This window comes from Lissotriton helveticus, chromosome 7 (assembly GCF_964261635.1).
Source record: "Lissotriton helveticus chromosome 7, aLisHel1.1, whole genome shotgun sequence".
NCBI classification, from domain to species: Eukaryota; Metazoa; Chordata; class Amphibia; order Caudata; family Salamandridae; genus Lissotriton; species Lissotriton helveticus.
Window position 1 is genome coordinate 1,710,109,331 of NC_136068.1, and position 15,362 is coordinate 1,710,124,692.

The following is a 15,362-nucleotide window of genomic DNA, read 5'->3' on the forward strand; positions in this document are numbered from 1 at the left end:
GATTAACAGAGTTGTAAAATGAGCTGGAGGATCTACCTATAGAGTACAAAGCCAGGTCTTTAAAGTTTTTCTGAAGAGACAGTGCAATAAGAGACAAGTTAGATGATTAGGAAGTGAGTTCCACAGTCTTGCTGCCACAACTGAGAAAGCTCTGCATCCCCATCTCTTCTTCTGAACTCTAGGTACTGTCACCAAGTTAAAGTGAGTTGAGCTAAGGTTTCTTCTAGGGATATATACCAGTGACACATTGCCTTTATTCCCATGGGCTGATCTGGTAGAGGGCCTTGTGCACTATGCAGAAGACCTTAAACATAATGCGCTTTTTTATTGGGAGCCAGTGCAGATCATGTGATCTCCATGGACACCGACTGACGATTTGGAATATCCAAAGTATGCCTAGCCAACACATTCTGGACTATCTGCAGTTTGACTGGGGAGCTGCTATTGGTATGTAAGTAAAGCCCATTACAATGGTCAATTTGTGACATGACCAGCACCAGGGCTACTTGTTTCCGTGCCAAGAGGGGAATGAAAGGAAAGATTTTCCTCAGCATTTTAATTGGCCAGAAACAAGTTGACGCAGTTCAGTTGGCCTGCCGATCCAGTGAGAGCTTGCAGTACAGGATTACCCATAGATTCTTGTCCCTCTCTATTGGCTTACTTAAGGTCTCTAGTGTCTCAGACCAACAGTTATTACTCCAAATAGAGGCTTGTGTTCCAAAGAACAAAACTTCAGTCTTTCCCCATCGAGCTTCAGGAAGTCTTTTTCCATTGATCCTGCTACTGCAGTCATAGAATGGTTAAAGTTAGCTGCGGTAGCTGCAATATCTTTCAAAATCGATACAATGATCTGGGTGTCATTAGCATATGAGACCTCTTGTAGTCCAAAGGAACGTATGAACCTGGCAAGTGAGGAGACGTACAGGTTAAAGAGCGTAGGGCTCAATGATGAGCCATGCAGCACCCCACAAATCAGTCAAAATGGGTAAGATTGAAACTGGTTCAAAGTCACCTTTTGAAATCTATCCTTAAGGATGGAAGAGAGTAGTTTCAAAGCCCTGTCTGTGACACCCAATTCCCGCAGGTGTTTAATCAACAGATGTGTGGAGATGGTGTCAAAGGCCAGAGACAGATCCAGCAGGATCAGAGCCGCACCCTGCAGCTACCAGCTGCCGAATACAGTCCGTAGCAGACAGCAACGTTGTTTTAGTTCAGTGGTTTCTTCGGAACCCGAACCCTGACCTGCCCAACCAACTCTGTTCTTTCACATATGCCACCAAGTGGCTATTGAGATGTTTCTCCAAGATCGTAGCTGGAACTGGGAGAAGAGAGATAGGGCGGTAATTTTAAGGTCATTAAGGTCCAAGTTGGGCTTCTTAAGAAGTGGCTTCACTACTGCTTCCTTCCACAACCGAGGGTAGCCCCCAAAAGAGATGTATCAGTGATAATGCTAACTTGTCCGGCTAAAAAAACGCCGGATGTTATGGGAGTTAGGACACTACTCGTCATGCCGTATACAGTGTGGCATCAAGAACCACTGGTTTGTGAACTATATGACTTCAAACTAATTTTAAACTACAAGTGCAGTCTATAATGCCGAAACAGATCAAGGTGCACCTACAATTGTTCTGGCATTAACAAAGGCTTAGTTCTTTGGCCCTGATGAAGCCTTTCTTAAGTTGAAACACGTTGGCTGCACATGTTTGGAAATATATATTAAATAAAAGTTCTGCATCAACATTCAAGACTCGGGATCATCAGTTTATACTAAATTTACATTTCTGTTGCCTCTCGTTTTGTGAATTCATTGGCTACATTATATTCTCTAATCATTGTCTTGTAAGCAGTCCTTTCCTGCACCTCGTAGTTTTTTCTCCAGGCACGCTCCTGGCGGCAGCAGGCCTGCCTGAGCAACATCAGTTTGTGAACCAGGGGGGCGAAGGCACTGTTCTCCTCCATTTGACTTCCTATATGGGAGCAACCATGTCAATGGCCCACAAAGCCACGCTGAGTTGTCCTCCGCCCCTTTCTCCACGTTCTCCTGTGCAACAAAGGGCTTGCTAACTAACGCCGTAGAGAGAGCTTCAGCTGATACCCCCTTCCAATCCTTACGGAGCATCTAGCTGTTGATAAGTGTGTCCCTCCCATGGAGAGGCGGCAATGTGAGTGAGAAGGAGACTGATGAGTGATCTGACAAGCTGAGGGGAAGCACAGACTGAAATGACCACCGGGGGTATTTTTAGAAAAGGCAGTCAAGGGTATGTCCTGTCACATGCGAGAGGACTGTGACTAGCTTTGGAAGTCCAAGGTAGGTCAAAGTCTCTTTAAGTGCAATAGAAACTCTATTAGCGCTAACCTCAAAATGAAAATGAAAGTCCACCAAAACAGTATGTTTGCCATTTGCCACCATGAAAGGGCTCTATAAGGTTCAATATTTCAATTGGGAAAGAAGCTTAGACAGGCTGACCCAGGCTCATTAGAATCCTTAGTCTGGCAAGAAATCTCCCAGAAAAACCCAGGAGGAACGTTTGGTCGCCTTTTTAAGGACTATATCCAACAAATGTCAGAAGGCGATCTATGGGCTCTTAACCCCAGCCAGACAGCGTTTAAAATCGCCATCAAAAAATGTGTGAGAATAAGATCACTCATCACAGACAAAGCACTATTTTCAAAACGCAGTCATTCCTGGGCTCTTGTAAATTCCTACAGTCGGCTACTCCCCGCCGCTTACCTTTCCTGTACATACTCATTGTACCTAAAACGTAGCCTTATAGCTATTAGAATCGGCGACTGGCGTTTTCTGCAAGACTTACCCTCCTGGAGACGCACGGCGGAAGATCTAACTTGTAGAGGGTACGGTAAAACAGCCGAAACATTGTTGCACGTGGTTTGCCTTTGCCCAGCCTTTAACTCCCAACGCAAGTGCAAACTAAAAGCCGAATGGAACAGGTTGGGCACCCGAACTTGCAGGCAAGCTATCATTGTGGCTTTGAACTCTGAAAACACTGATTTAAATATAAGACTAACAAAGTTCATCCAGCAAGCATACTGCAATTTCAAGCTAAAGAGGTCCTGCTAAATCCCCCCTCTTACCTCTCTTTTTATCACTTAATACACCCTATGATACACCCCAAATTTCTAGGGAGGATGAAATGAAAAGAATATGAGTAGTACCTCTAGGAAAATTGGGTCGTCTTTCAGATGTATGATATCCAAGTTAGCGAGAGTAAAGAAAAAGGGGTTAAGTTCTTCGTATATTAGGTTTTAAACCTTTGTACTACTTTTTGTCTGGTTTTTATCTTTCTTTTAAAAATCCTACGGACCTAGGATGGTGAGGATGCGGAAGACTTTTATTTTTATCGTGGCTGGTCAACTGACTGTTTTGCTGTTTTCATTTTTAACAGTAGTATATAATGTGAATTATGTAATTCTCTTTTAAAGATATCTGTGTTATATCTAAATTAAGAAACTTGCTTGCTTGTAGCTAATTGGGAAAGAAGTTCTGGGTCCGGGGGGGGGGGGGGGGGGTAGGGGGAGTAGGCATGTAGATTAACATTCCAGAAAAAGAGCTAGTAGGAGAGAATGTGTCCTAACGGCTAGGGTGGCCGACCTCGGAACTGGGGAACCGGGTCGTGTCTCTGCAGGGACGCTTAACATCCTGTGATTCTGGGCAAATCACTTAATCTCCTCGTGCCTAACAAAAATGAATGTGTCCCTCTGTAACGTAACTGGTGCTCATGTAAAGCGCTCTGATACTTTTGGGTCTAGTTAGCGCTATACAAAACTTCACAAAATAAAAAAAACAAATTACAAAAAATTCTTAAAATAAAAGGCTTCACACGAACTACTACATAAATTGTGTTTTAGGTTATATTGCTACTATGCTTTATAAACCACCGCCAGACCAACTCCTAGCCTTCCTACTCTATTTAGTCTGAGGATTTAGAAGTCTGGAGGAATAGCATCTACTAGATGGGGGCCTGCTGCATCATTAGCCCAGGATTCCATGATGAAGACCCAATCAAGGTCCTGAGCAGAAAGACATTCTGCAAATTCAACTTTAAGTCGTATCATTGACCTAGCATTGATTAGGAAACCTTTAACTTTGACCTCTGGCCTCACTGATTCCTCGGGCGTCATGGCAATTTTCACCCTATTCTGAATGTTCTATGGTGAGCTAGCGGGTAAGTGAGATGCCCTAAAACCACAGGTGTTGCTCATGCTAGGTCTTGAGTTATACATTTCTTAAAGCCAAATGGCATGCATAAAATAGGCTTACCCTCCCACCATAGCTTCAGTAGTTGTTCTCTAGAGTACACAGTGAGTGGGGTCATTTCTGGGCCAGCAAGACTAGGGGTCCGGGGGCCGGGTGTAGTCAGGACGCAAGCATGTGCAGACAGGCTTGCCTTTGACACGTCTGCGCACTCATTCCTCTGAAGTAGCATCTCTAGTCAAAATAACTAGAGCGCTAATTTCCAAAATGTCCCCCTCGGGTCAAACCAGGAAGTGGGCAGTGTAAACATTCTCCTCCGCAACAATCAGTTCTATTGGACCGATGTGGTCCATATGGCTGGATGGATAGATACCTGAATGGATAGGTCAGGATGACAGTCTGTGGTCTCTTTGGTTTCTTCACGGCACTATTGGACACAATCTGCCCAAGGAGACTATCTCAGTGGGTATGAAGGATGCCGCATGAGGAAGATGTCACATGCGGCATGAGATTGGGGTTCATGGAGTTTGGCTAGATGTGAGTGTATCTCACGCTGCTCCTGAGTCAGGGTCTGGTTAGGGGTTGGTACACATATGTAAACCGTTGTTTTGTTCCAGCTCTGAAGTGACACCGATGCTAGGGCTGTTTTACTTTGCTCAAGTACTCTAAGTATGGGAGAACGCCCAAATGGCAGAAGTAGGGAAGGTGAATACCCCTCATGAGCCACTGGACATAGACACTTGTCCTCAGGGCCAGCGGACCAATCTTGGCTGTCCTTTTGTCCCTTAGTTAAGACAGCTTCTATATCTTTTCCCTAACCATGGTCTGGTGGTGTTGATGCTGCCTTCAGTGTACTCTACCTTACAAACAAAAGCATCCCCTCCCCCCAGTTAGGCACTGGACTCCTAATTAGTTTGGGTTAAGCAATCAGGGCATGCACATCAACATAGGTGTATCTTTTACATTCCGCTCAGGGGTACACTGTACCAGCATGGGGATACTGTAATATTTATTGATCGTCTTTTTGCTTGCAGTGCCTTTCCTTCTTTGCATCAGCTACTGGTAGGCTAGCTCTTTTTCTTCCAGACATTCCCCTCTCCTGCTCCTTATTAATTTTTACTCCAGCCCTTCTACCAATGCCAGCTCCATGCCAACAACCTTTTCCCTTCTTTTTACTCTTTCAGTCGTTTAAGTGCTTCCAGGGCATTCCTGCGTCTTTCTACTCCTAATCTCTCTGTGCTCAAGTGCTCTTCCTGCACTAGGCCGCTCTCTGCTCAACTCTTTCCTCTTTTATTGTCTTTTCTGCTCAAATATCCTGTCTCATCTGTGTAACTTCCAGCAGTGTCCCTCCTTGCTCCAAACTCCTTCCTGCTTATCCCCTTCCTGCTGCAAGCTCTTTCTTCTGCAAAACCTTTTCCACTGCAAGAACATTCAGCTCCAAAACCCTTCACTATATTTTGCTGACTTTTGCTACCTCCAACCAGTCCTCTTCCTGGATCCAGCTAATTCCTCTAACCCATCACAGCTTACTACCCAAGGGCCGAATCACAAAGGGCCTCCGCAATCGAGGCGTAGGTCCAGCAGTCGTGGCGGAACCTCAGCAAAGAAAAATTGCAATGCGGAGGTCCTGCCCAAAGTGTGGACCCCCGATGGCGTACCTAGGGGGGTGGAAGGGGTGGCACAAGTTTTTTGGCGGCGGCCTACCCCCTGCTATCACCTGGGAACCCCCCATGGGGCTGCTCTCCATGGAAGGGATTATGCTGTTCGGAACGTGGAACGCCCCCACCGTGGCGGAATGTCCGCCGCGGTAAACGGGTTAAACACTACAGAGTCTCACAGGGTCCTGCAGTGGAAGATCTCTTTGGTTCAAGGGTGCTGTCTACGGTGAAGTAACCATAGTCTACAATATGGCAATATATAATGTTGTTTCTGCAATCAACACAGTTGTCCTGGCTTTCTTTTTGCTTGGGTAAGGAATCTAAACGACAGGGACAAGGGGATAATGCTTTAATTACTTTCCACTAATTGAATTACTCCAAGTTCAATCTTGCTTAGATTCCTAAATCCCTCCATCCCACCCTGTATAACCATGCCCACTATATGTTAATGGGCATGCTGAATAAACAGTAAGTGAGGAAGTGGGGAGGACTTTTGTGCTTGGGACGGGTGTCGGGAGAGGCACTGAGGCCTCACCTACATAAGGAATCTAAGCTAGCGATGGACTCGTAGTAATGCAATTACTGGTAAGTACTCAATGCAGTCTATTGCTCCTCTCAGTCTCATCTAGATGTTTGGCTCTTTGGTACCCAGGTCCCTTCTGCTTGTGGTCATTGTCTTCAAGACTCCTGGCCCTCTCAGAACCAGCTCATTCTCTCATCCCAGTGACTTTATATCATAACTCACTTTTGGTAAAGGTGATCTCAGCTGCAGGTTTAGCATCCAAGGCGTTGCAGGTCACTGTGTATTCCAGTCCGGCCACCCAGGTCACGATGCTGTCTGCCTGGTACTCCTTCAGCAATGGCGTCTTAGGAGGGACTGCCAAGAAGAGAGAGAGAAAATGGACAGGGTGCTTTAAGAAACAGCACACACCCTCTTCCCCACACAGATATGGAAAGATAGGAAAGGGGGCAGAGATGTGAGGCAGAGATGGTTGGAAAAAAGGGTTCAATAACAATGAGGGGAGGCAGGTAGGCAGGATGAAAGCAAGAGAATGAATGAAAAGATAATAAATACTCAGGACTACACTGGGGAATGAAAAGAGCGAAGGAAATGACGGAGAATTGAGTCTGTAAAGTAGCTAGGAAAAAAAAAAGGCATAGGAAGAAGCAACTATGGAGCTTTACAGGGAAGGAGTGAAGAAGAGTCCTTTAAAGGCGTGAACAGCATTGATAATCATAGGGACTCTGGACACTATAGCGGAAGACCACAATACTCACTGAGCACGTCCAGGAGGGCTGTGCGAGAGATAATCCCATAGCTTGTCTCTGAACGTCCAACCTGGCACTCATATGCCGCGTCGTCCTGCAGTTCACAGCCGGTGATCTGCAAATGGTGCTCTCCTGACAATGATATGGGGGACAGGTCAACGGCATGCCTGCGAACCAAAGGCTTAAACGCCCTTGGACATCTACTTCATCAGAAAAAAAGGCCTAAATGCTATTTTCTTACCTTTGGTAGGGTCTCCAAACATGGTGTATCGAGGAAAGCCAGGAATAACCCTCTCGGGCCCAAGCAAGAGCCCGTTCTTCACCCACTGGACAGACCCCGACGGGTTCTCCACCTCGCACTGCAAGATGGCCACACTTCCTGCCACCGCAGTGATATTATTTGGCTGGATTCGGAAGGCCTGCTGCTGGCACCAGAAACCTGTGCAGCAAGAAATTAATAAGTGCATGTTTTCATGGAAGGTTAGTTGATAGACATCTGGGTTAGTGTAGTTTGGTGATGGATGGTGGAAGGAGAGACAGTCAAGCATTTAGGGCCACTTATATCAAACAATTTTGCATTTACAAATGGTGCGAAGAAGTAATTTGGGCCGTTTGCGAATGTAAAACAGCCTTTCAAGATGTATGAAAGGTTTTGTAGTTGCAATTTTAGCTAATCTCAAAAACAGCAGTCACCTAAAATATCGACTACAAATAGGGAATCGCAATTTGTGATTCCCTTACCTAATAGCGATCACCTATTTACCGACTCACTATTTGGTAATATTAAGGAATCACTAAATCTTTGGCGATTCCTTACATACATAGACTTATTGGATTACTAAATAGCGATTCATTAAAAATCGCAAAATGCTTTTTTGATGTATGTGGCACATAGACACAATAGTAGCTGGTAGTGTGTCTGTAGGTGATTCTTCAAGAATGAGAATAATTTGTGATGAACTTAAAATAGAGGATAGTACATAACATGGATGACCAAATGACAAGGTGAGTGAATGAGTGAGTATTATATTCTACATTACAGCACATTTTTACAAGTCTGCCTCTTTCCTCAACTCTCCAGCATCTGAAGCACAGATATAGTAGTTGGAGGGATATAATGCATACATAAATGAAGCAAGAGGAGATATGATAGATGGGCTCCTAAGGGTTAGAAGAGTGATTGATGACAGATATGAGTGTTTGGTTCAGCCTGCAGGGAAGTTGGGTGGAAGGTAGATCTATATATGAGGATGAAGCTGGGACATGGTTTGGCTGACACTGTTGACCATTAAAGCTGGGAAGTGAATTGTTTCTATGAGGACAATACTGATGAAGTGGTTTTAGTAAATAGATAGCAGCTTATTTTTATATAGGTCTTCATACCACACGTCTGTCCTTTGAACAGGTTTTACTACTGTGCAATGTGTGGTACTCAAGTTACTAACCTCTTAAGGTTGGAATTCTGAATTGGCCTGGCTGTGAATCAAACGTGTGACCTTCAGATAATCGCATTTGTCAGCAGCAAGTGTTCACCGACCTGAGCTATTCAACCAGCTCAGAATGTTTGTGTGATGGAAGTTTAAATAAGTCGATGTGGCTGCAACGATTGTTGAATAAGCAGTTCAGAGGAGATGTGTTAACTAAAGTGTTGGATGTTCTGTAATGCAGATGTGGAGCACACTCTATCACCTGGGATGGTGTCCTGGGACTGAGCAGGTGTGAGTGCAGCCACACACAGGGTCTAGTGGGACTACTATAAAAGCCAGGTCTTAGCTCCTTGTGGAATGATGGGATGGTGTGGAAGTAGGAGGGTAGGATGGAACAGCATAGATGAGTGAAGGAGGAACAGCATAGATGAGTGAAGGAGGAACAGCATAGATGAGTGAAGGTGGAACAGCATAGATGAGTGAAGGAGGAACAGCATAGATGAGTGAAGGAGAAACAGAATAGATGAGTGAAGGTGGAACAGCATAGATGAGTGAAGGAGGAACAGCATAGATGAGTGAAGGAGGAACAGCATAGATGAGTGAAGGTGGAACAGCATAGATGAGTGAAGGAGGAACAGCATAGATGAGTGAAGGAGGGACAGCATAGATGAGTGAAGGAGGAACAGCATAGATGAGTGAAGGAGGAACAGCATAGATGAGTGAAGGTGGAACAGCATAGATGAGTGAAGGAGGAACAGCATAGATGAATAAAGGTGGAACAGCATAGATGAGTGAAGGAGGAACAGCATAGATGAGTGAAGGAGGAACAGAATAGATGAGTGAAGGTGGAACAGCATAGATGAGTGAAGGAGGAACAGCATAGATGAGTGAAGGAGGAACAGCATAGATGAGTGAAGGTGGAACAGCATAGATGAGTGAAGGAGGAACAGCATAGATGAGTGAAGGAGAAACAGAATAGATGAGTGAAGGTGGAACAGCATAGATGAGTGAAGGAGGAACAGCATAGATGAGTGAAGGAGGAACAGCATAGATGAGTGAAGGTGGAACAGCATAGATGAATAAATGTGGAACAGCATAGATGAGTGAAGGAGGGACAGCATAGATGAGTGAAGGAGGAACAGCATAGATGAGTGAAGGAGGAACAGCATAGATGAGTGAAGGTGGAACAGCATAGATGAGTGAAGGAGGAACAGCATAGATGAATAAAGGTGGAACAGCATAGATGAGTGAAGGAGGAACAGCATAGATGAGTGAAGGAGGAACAGCATAGATGAGTGAAGGTGTGACAGCATAGATGAGTGAAGGAGGAACAGCATAGATGAGTGAAGGAGGAACAGCATAGATGAGTGAAGGTGGAACAGCATAGATGAGTGAAGGAGGAACAGCATAGATGAGTGAATGAGGAACAGCATAGATGAGTAAAGGTGGAACAGCATAGATGAGTGAAGGAGGAACAGCATAGATGAGTGAAGGAGAAACAGAATAGATGAGTGAAGGTGGAACAGCATAGATGAGTGAAGGAGGAACAGCATAGATGAGTGAAGGAGGAACAGCATAGATGAGTGAAGGTGGAACAGCATAGATCAATAAAGGTGGAACAGCATAGATGAGTGAAGGGGGGACAGCATAGATGAGTGAAGGAGGAACAGCATAGATGAGTGAAGGAGGAACAGCATAGATGAGTGAAGGTGGAACAGCATAGATGAGTGAAGGAGGAACAGCATAGATGAATAAAGGTGGAACAGCATAGATGAGTGAAGGAGGAACAGCATAGATGAGTGAAGGAGGAACAGCATAGATGAGTGAAGGTGTGACAGCATAGATGAGTGAAGGAGGAACAGCATAGATGAGTGAAGGAGGAACAGCATAGATGAGTGAAGGTGGAACAGCATAGATGAGTGAAGGAGGAACAGCATAGATGAGTGAATGAGGAACAGCATAGATGAGTAAAGGTGGAACAGCATAGATGAGTGAAGGAGGAACAGCATAGATGAGTGAAGGAGGAACAGCATAGATGAGTGAAGGTGGAACAGCATAGATGAGTGAAGGAGGAACAGCATAGATGAGTGAATGAGGAACAGCATAGATGAGTAAAGGTGGAACAGCATAGATGAGTGAAGGAGGAACAGCATAGATGAGTGATGGTAGAACACTGCAGGACTAAAGACGTAGGCAACTGGTTTCAGTGGAGAAAGGTTGTGTGCCCAAGGGATAGGTGAGTGGGCAGAGCTTAACTTGCTAGTTGACAGAAGCACTCAGTGTTGGAATGGAATGCCGAGTGCATGGTTCAGGGAAGCCATACTGGCCTGCGCTCTGGTGCTCCCCTGTAATGGAGAGGGAGGCCTTTAACCTTTTCCACGCAGCAGGAGATTCCTGCTGGCCTCCCCATGTAAAAGGTCTGCCAAGTGTCCCCCAACCGAGGTTTCTTCATCTTCATATAAGTAGGTCAGTTGAGTACTGAGGGTCATATGCTTATTAGTGTTGTGGTTGAGTGAGGGGCCTCTAAACATGTGTGAAAGAGTACATGGTGGAGGCCATTTAGACCTCGGGTGGTACGCAATTGAGAGTGGTGGAACACTTTGCGCGGAGGAGCACAGTTATCTGCTGATCTGGGAGCTGTCTCTTTTACATTCCCTTTTTCCTGCCTTAATATAGTATTTCTGTGGATAGGGGTGGAAGGCCATTAACCTCTGTAATTGTGCAAAGATTCTACCAGAGAGATCCCAGCCTTTCCCCTTCTTTCTCCACAATCTGCATCTTTGGATAGTGTGGCACACAATCTGGGACCAAATACACTTTATACTTGAGTTGACTAAATATTCCATCTGGGCCATGAGGATGATCTCAGCCTGAATCCCTAGCCTGGGAAGCTGGTAATTAAGGTACCTGGGAACTCGCGCTGAATTGGGAGCTGTTTTCTACATCCTGCTAAGCTGCTTGGTTCTGGGATATTCACCTTTGAACCCTCGGTCTATTGTGTTGGACTTTGTTGGCCACAATCGATTCCCCGGTAGTAGAGCAGCTTATCCTACCACAAACCTCCAGCCACAATGAACAGTTCCTGAGACATAAGGCTTTGCCTTGCTCCATGGCTGGGATTCTGGTCTACATGCACCAGGACCAGCTGTGGCCCCCAGAGACTAGCAGGTGAGCCAGTGAACTCCGGTGGATTGTGTCCGCGCCCACTGGGCACTAGACATGACCCCAACACGTGTAAGTGACCATTGTTTATCAGGTTTGGGTGCACACTTCAGACCTTTTGAGGGGGTTCCTGGGCCTTGCTTGGTTCTTATCAGTTTTGGGGAAGAGATACCAAGCTTATGTAAAACTTCCAGTTCCTGCAAACTGAATTTAGTAAATTATATCTTTTCCAAGCTGCTTAAATCTCTCAAGTGATACATTTTAACTTTGAAAAGCAGCCACCAAAACTGGTGGCAATTGGAATTGCAACAAGTAAGCTATTTAAATTTGTGTTGCTCTTTTGGCAGCTGCTCGTTTGGCAGCCAGACTGCAGCAGGCACACTTTTGTAGGCTTCGCAAGAACCAATAAATACTATTCTCCATGGTTAACTCCCCCTTGCCCCCACCCCCCAATGTTAATTCTTCTTTCATCACTTAGGGCTTAACCACTTTATTAGAATTTGTGATCCCTTGCGTGGCCAGAAAGGAGCTAGAGAAAGATATATTTTTTTATCATCATTTTATGTACACTTCATTTTAGTTGAAGTACTTGTCTTTCTATAAAGTACAGCTATCATGGGGTGTTGCGTTTTACTATGTACTGAGTGTCTACCCCACAACACCTCCTTGAGTAAGGCCTCTTGCCTCACTATCCTGAGAGAGTCAAGTGCTAAAGAGGAGCACTTGGGTCTTCAGTCTGGGGTCCAATAGGACTGTTGCCCCCGGACACCAGAGGTAAACTGCACCAGATGTTGCGACTGAGGTCCAATGACCCTCCACAAGTGACTTCAGTGGAAGTTTTTGGGTTCAGAATCCAACCCCAGGTTTTGCTTGGAAGAACTGGTTGCATTCCTACAGCTAGGTTTGGCATTGCATGTAGTGAAGGGGTTGATGAATGAAATGTGCTTAGAAAGGTATTACGTTGAAGGGACATAAACTGTACTCAGTTTGCTCACGGGGAGGCTGGAAATATTGACAGATCTCCAAAGGCTGTTGCATGGGAGAGTTCTTTAAAAAAGTGAAAGTCAAACTGTTGTCAGGGTAAGTGATGCAGGTGAAATAGGGTGAAGTTTGGATGTAGCGGTTCGAGGCCTGCAGACAGCTGAGAATTAACAGTGAATGGATCAATAGATGAATGCTTAAAGCTCAAAAGAGCGAAGGGTTGGATGAGTAGCCAGGGCGAAGGACAGAGTGGGCTGGCAGGGGGAGTGGGATAATAAATTCATCGAACATGGCACTGGCTACAAGGATCTGATCAGTGGATTAGGTCGAGAAAGCTTTGATAGATAGAGCTTAGAAAGCTTCCATGAGTACTGGTGGTGGAACATGCGAGTACAGTGATATTTATAAAGTTAATGGTGGAATTAGAAAATGAATAATGGGATATTTGTTGCTTATTGAAGGATTTCTCGCACCGTTAGAAGGAGGCAGACATTTAGGAAGCAATGCTGTAAGATGTGGATTATATTTCCTTCGCAGAAGCCTCACCTCTGAACCATAAGCAAAGTAGGATCGCGAGGAGAGACGCAGACTCCTGTCTCAGAGTCCACTGGATCTTGAAGCCCATCCTCCAGCCTGGGAGCTGACACCTGTCAGGGGTTAAAAGCAGATAAAGGCCTGACAACAAGATCCTGGGAAGGGGGAAGACACCATCAGGTACTGGTACAGGAGAATAGCTACATGTCAGGGCAGTGCACATACGAGAATCACAGCAGCTCGTGACTGTGGTTTGCAATATAAGACAGGGCTGAAACACTTATAGTTTGTGTACAGGAGACAAGCGTCAGGGTAGATGCAGCTTAAAACAAGTAAAAGACAACGAATGAGTGAAGGAGCTGTAGGCATCAGTGCATTATAGAGGAGGTGGTTAGAAAAAGCGTAAGGCATGCATAAAAGTAATAGTTAAACTCCCTCAATGCCTACTAGATACACTCTACGTACGGAATGGAGTTGGATACAGCTTCTGGCCTGTTTATATACTACACTATGCGGTTACAAAGAGCTTTAGGCCAGTGTACACAATACCTACAATTTCAGAAACAAATGAAGCTTCATGAGTATGCCGGACTTCCCTCTGCACTGCAAAATACAAAACTGCAAGATTTCTCCCCCAGAACAGATGCACCTACTCATCGGACTACACTGGTGACATGACACTGATGTAAGAATGTTACTTTGGGAAAAGGAGAATATAATACCACAACACTAACTTTTGAGCCAATTCTGTTTTCATCAAAGTGAATGTGAGATTCACTTTTGCTCTGCCTAATCAATATTAAAATCAAGTAATCAATCGTAAAATTCTTGACCAATTTAGTAAAGTGAACAATTAATGGATTAAAACAAGATCAAAGCAAGTAAAATTGGAAAAATGAATGAAGGTATGCGAAGGTCACGTGAAAAAACGTTCAAAGAATATAATAGAGTTTAATATCAATTGTAGTCTATGTGCATTACTAAAAGCAGCCACCAGAGAGCGCTCCTGCGCTAAAAAACAGAAATGATGTTAACTGCAGCCTGCTTGCGCCCCACCTGAGCAGGGTAAGCTTGGGTCAGTTACTATACCGCCCTTACAGTGGCGTAACACAAAACAAGCATTTGCAATGCAGTCGGTCTCGCATGTGTGAATGTGAAAGTTAGTGTTATTGACGTTGTAAATGAAAATGTTTTTTAGTTATACTTTATGGTTTGTAAGCATCTTACACTGCGTTACGTGGAACAAAGGCAAAGCCAGTGGGTCTGGCCTATCACTTACAGTGCCTTGATGTTTCCATCCATGCTCTCACTCATTCATCTGTACATTGAATTCTCACTGATCATCCATGCAGTCAGTCAATCATATTGCTTAGTAGCACAACTCCAGTGACAGAAGAACAACACAGACGAGAATGCAATTAACAAAAACAAGCAACATATTATAAAACCACGTGCCTTTCCTCTTCTGCGTCACTTTGGATTGTTGAAGCAACAGAAAAGCAGTAAAGGTGCTGCCTGTAGTGTTGCACGAGGTGGGCGCAACCACGTTACTAATGAACAGTATCACTGTACTTGGGTTTCCCCCCCAGGCGTATGTTAAATGGCTCCGCCCGACGTAGAGATGGAGGGCACGTTCTACAGTTAATAAAAGGCCCGGGACCCTGGGCGTGGCAGGCACTTGACTGATCACTAAAAGCACACACGTGTGGTCTCCTTTAATGCTGTCGCAAGGCCTAGTCGCAACACCACATTGGCGACGAGGTGGTCTCGCCACCCCACCGCGTGCCGCCCTCCGCATCGGGCGAGCCCCTGCTGTGCGGCCTGCTCTGTTGCCTCGGCGCGGCCCTCCAACGGAGCTCTCCCGGCCTCCCTGCACCCTGCTCCCTCCATCGCCGAGCGGAGGCCCAGCCACGACTGCCCGGCACCCTGCCGCCCTGCCGCCCTGCCGCCTGCCTCGCAGCGGTGTCCGGCGTGCACATCAGCAGCCACCTCACCTGCATGAGAGTAGCCTTCCGCCTTCGCCCAGCAAGATCGGCCTCAAGGCCTCAGGTGCGTGCACCACCTGCCTCTGTGCCCCGACCGGTCTCCGGAGCTCCCCTGCCTCAGGCCCCGGAGCCC

The 15,362-nt window shown here is 45.6% G+C and overlaps 1 protein-coding gene across 1 annotated transcript in view; it reads right to left on the minus strand.

Annotated features, from left to right (window-relative positions):
- NPHS1 (NPHS1 adhesion molecule, nephrin) overlaps positions 1-7,607 on the minus strand; it is a 291,924-nt gene extending 284,317 nt beyond the window's left edge. The window contains exons 1-3 of the mRNA XM_078653831.1: positions 7,382-7,607; positions 7,150-7,272; positions 6,617-6,748 (exon numbers count right to left, since the gene is read on the minus strand). Of these exons, the coding sequence (XP_078509957.1) occupies positions 6,617-6,748; positions 7,150-7,272; positions 7,382-7,607 (481 nt within the window). The remainder of the gene's footprint in view (positions 1-6,616; positions 6,749-7,149; positions 7,273-7,381) is intronic.
- Positions 7,608-15,362: the final 7,755 nt, after the last annotated feature.